The sequence below is a fragment of the Alexandromys fortis genome, unplaced genomic scaffold (assembly GCF_014885135.2).
Source record: "Alexandromys fortis isolate MF-2015 unplaced genomic scaffold, M_Fortis_MF-2015_v1.1 scaffold_14, whole genome shotgun sequence".
In the NCBI taxonomy this organism is placed as follows: domain Eukaryota; kingdom Metazoa; phylum Chordata; class Mammalia; order Rodentia; family Cricetidae; genus Alexandromys; species Alexandromys fortis.
The window spans coordinates 17433907-17436663 of record NW_026067910.1 but is presented as its reverse complement, the minus strand read 5'-3'; the positions used below and the strand labels follow the sequence as shown (position 1 = coordinate 17436663).

At 44.1% G+C, this 2757-nt stretch overlaps 1 protein-coding gene across 1 annotated transcript in view; it reads left to right on the top strand.

Annotated features, from left to right (window-relative positions):
• The window catches only part of Samd3 (sterile alpha motif domain containing 3), a 62675-nt gene that overhangs the window by 41389 nt on the left and 18529 nt on the right, over window positions 1-2757 (top strand). Inside the window, exon 8 of the mRNA XM_050138073.1 lies at window positions 742-942. Within this exon, the coding sequence (XP_049994030.1) occupies window positions 742-942 (201 nt within the window). The remainder of the gene's footprint in view (window positions 1-741; window positions 943-2757) is intronic.

Sequence of the window (2757 nt, the reverse complement as noted above, 5' to 3'; positions counted from 1 at the left end):
TTTTTTTTTTTTTTTTCCTGAGACAGGATTTCTCTGTAGCTTTGGAGCCTGTCCTGTCCTGGAACTAGCTTTTGTAGATCAGGCTGACCTCGAACTCACAGAGATCTGCCTGTCTCTGCCTCCCAAATGCTGGAATTAAAGGCGAGCACCACCACCACCTGGATTCTTTTAAATTTTTCAAGAGCACAGGAGGCTGAAAAGATGGCTCAGAAGCTAATAGAACTTGCTCCTATTTCCAAGAACCTGGGTTCAGTTCCAGCACCCGTACCGAGCAGCTCACAACGGCCGGTTCATCATGGAGCACATACAGAAAAATAGACATACAGCCATAAATATAACAAAGTTTATTTATTTATTATTTATTATGTATACAATATTCTGTCTGTGTGTATGCCTGAAGGCCAGAAGAGGGCACTAGACCTCATTAGAGATGGTTGTGAGCCACCATGTGGTTGCTGGGAATTGAACTCAGGACCTTTGGAAGAGCAGGCAATGCTCTTAACCTCTGAGCCATCTCTCCAGCCCCTACAAAGTTTTTTTTAAAGCATAGACTATAATTCCATTATAAGTACCTAAGTTTCTTTCATAAATGACCATCCCTTGGTTAACCACATGACAATACACATCTTAGGGATATATCATAAAGAATGCAATAACAGTTCCTCAGAGAGCCGGGTTTCCATGAAGTTCTCCTCTGTCTTGAAACATGAGATTAACTGATACTTTGAAAATGTTCGGCAGGAAGAATCCGTTTATTTAGATTCGGAGGTGGATGAGCATATTCACTGGTTCCAGCGAGAATTTATGAAAACAGACAAGGACTGGAGAGAAATTGACAAGAGGATGAGCCAGACTCTGGAAATCAGAAGAAAGATGATTGACCGCCGAGCACCCCTCAAGGACATTCTCACGATGTTTCCTTTCCTGAAGTGCCCTTACCAGGTAAGCTACTTGGGAGAACCGTCTCTGGTCTTGGCGTCACGTTCGCGTCACGGTTTTTTTTTTTTTTTTTTTTTTTTTTTTTTTTTTTCTCTTTCCTCTAAAGTGGTGACCAGACAGCCTGGCAGTGGGTGTGGCTCTCAGTGTGGTGTGAGCCGGACAGTTAAGGCAAAGCTGCAGGAAGCCCCTTCGAGAAAAGCAAAGCTGACGTCTTTAGGATCAGAGTTTCCTGTAGGGCACAGGATGGGGTGATAGTGGGGGGGAGGGGAGCGGCGAGGTGTCTGCATTTTAGACAGTTAAGATGGTATGTTCAGAACTCCTCCCATATAACATTTTTCTATGTCTTTTATACTAACAAATCTTAGGGTCTTAGGATTTCCATTTCTGTGATAAAAAGCCATAACCCAAAGCTGCTCTAGGAAGGAAGGGTTTATTTGAGAAAAACCAACCAGATCTTAAAGTGGTTTGACTGCTTCACTGTCTTATAACCACCGGGAGTTCATTTGCCGGGATGTAGGCTCTGAGGAAGAGAAGCGGCTCCTGGGGGAGGGGCCCTGGCAGTTAAGCCCTATGCGCCACCACCTCGTAAACATTAGTATTCTCTCCTTTAAAACTCTTTCAACAGATTATTTTTTTTCTTCGAGATGAGGTTTCTCTGTGTTGCCTTGGAGTTGTCCTACTTGCTCTGTAGACCAGGCTGGTCTCGAACTCACAGAGATCCACCTGTCCTCTGCCTCCAGAGTGCTAGGGTTTAAGGTAGTTGCCACCACCTCCCGGCCTCCACGGAAAATTTAAAAATTAATAGCAAAATCACATTTGATTGTATAGAATTTCATCTAGGATTCTGTCAGTGGGCTTTAAGGATATGATGCAAGCCAAGCAGGGCTGAGATTTATGAGGGTGAAGTTTCTTGAGGTCTTTGAGATGCTACCACGGTTTCCTTCCTGTGAAGCAGCCTCAATAGCCACCTTTTAGTTAAGTGAAAGTGGGTTCTGGATTAAAACTGTTGTCCCAGCCAATCAAAAGATCAGACAGGAGGGGCCTTTATGCCAGGGTGTTTAAGGCCAATTTGGGCAACATAGTAAGACCTTTACTCAAAAACCAAACCAAACCAAACCAAACCAAACAAAACAAAACCCATAACTTCACCAAAACACCTAAGAATGAAGCTAATAGAGCATGGAAAACTTTTCTAAAGAATCTGAGTTTTTTACTCTAATAGAGTAGGAATACTGCCAGCATGGATAGAACTGAGGAACCAAACTAGGTGAGGCATTGGTTTGCAGGTCTTAGCTCCTTGGCCTGGCATCATTGGTAGGGGAGGCACTTACTATGCAGAGCTAAAGTAAGATGGCTGTTTTGACAGGTGGGAGCATGCAGTGCTTAGTGGTCCCACTCAACCTAACAGGAAGAGCCTGGGGTTTGGGAATGATGGACAGTTGTTGTTTGCTGGACAGGATTCTGGAAAAAGAGGGGGACATGGGAGTAAGCTCCAGTCTGGCATCTGGTGTCCCTAATGCCTTAAAAAAGGGAGGCTGCTACAGGACTGAGTGATGTGGGAGTCCCCCCCCCATGATGTGAATATGATTAGTTAATTAATAAAGAAAACTGGCTTGGCCTGATAGGGCAAAAGAATACAGGTAGGTGGGGAAAACTAAAGTGAATGCTGGGAGAAGGAAGGGCAGAGTCAGGGAGAAGCCATGGAGCCTTCATCAGAGACAGACATGCCAAAACTTTGCCAGTAAGTCACTGCCACGTGGTGATACACAGATTAATGGAGATGGGTTAAATTAATATGTAAGAGTTAGCCAATAAGAA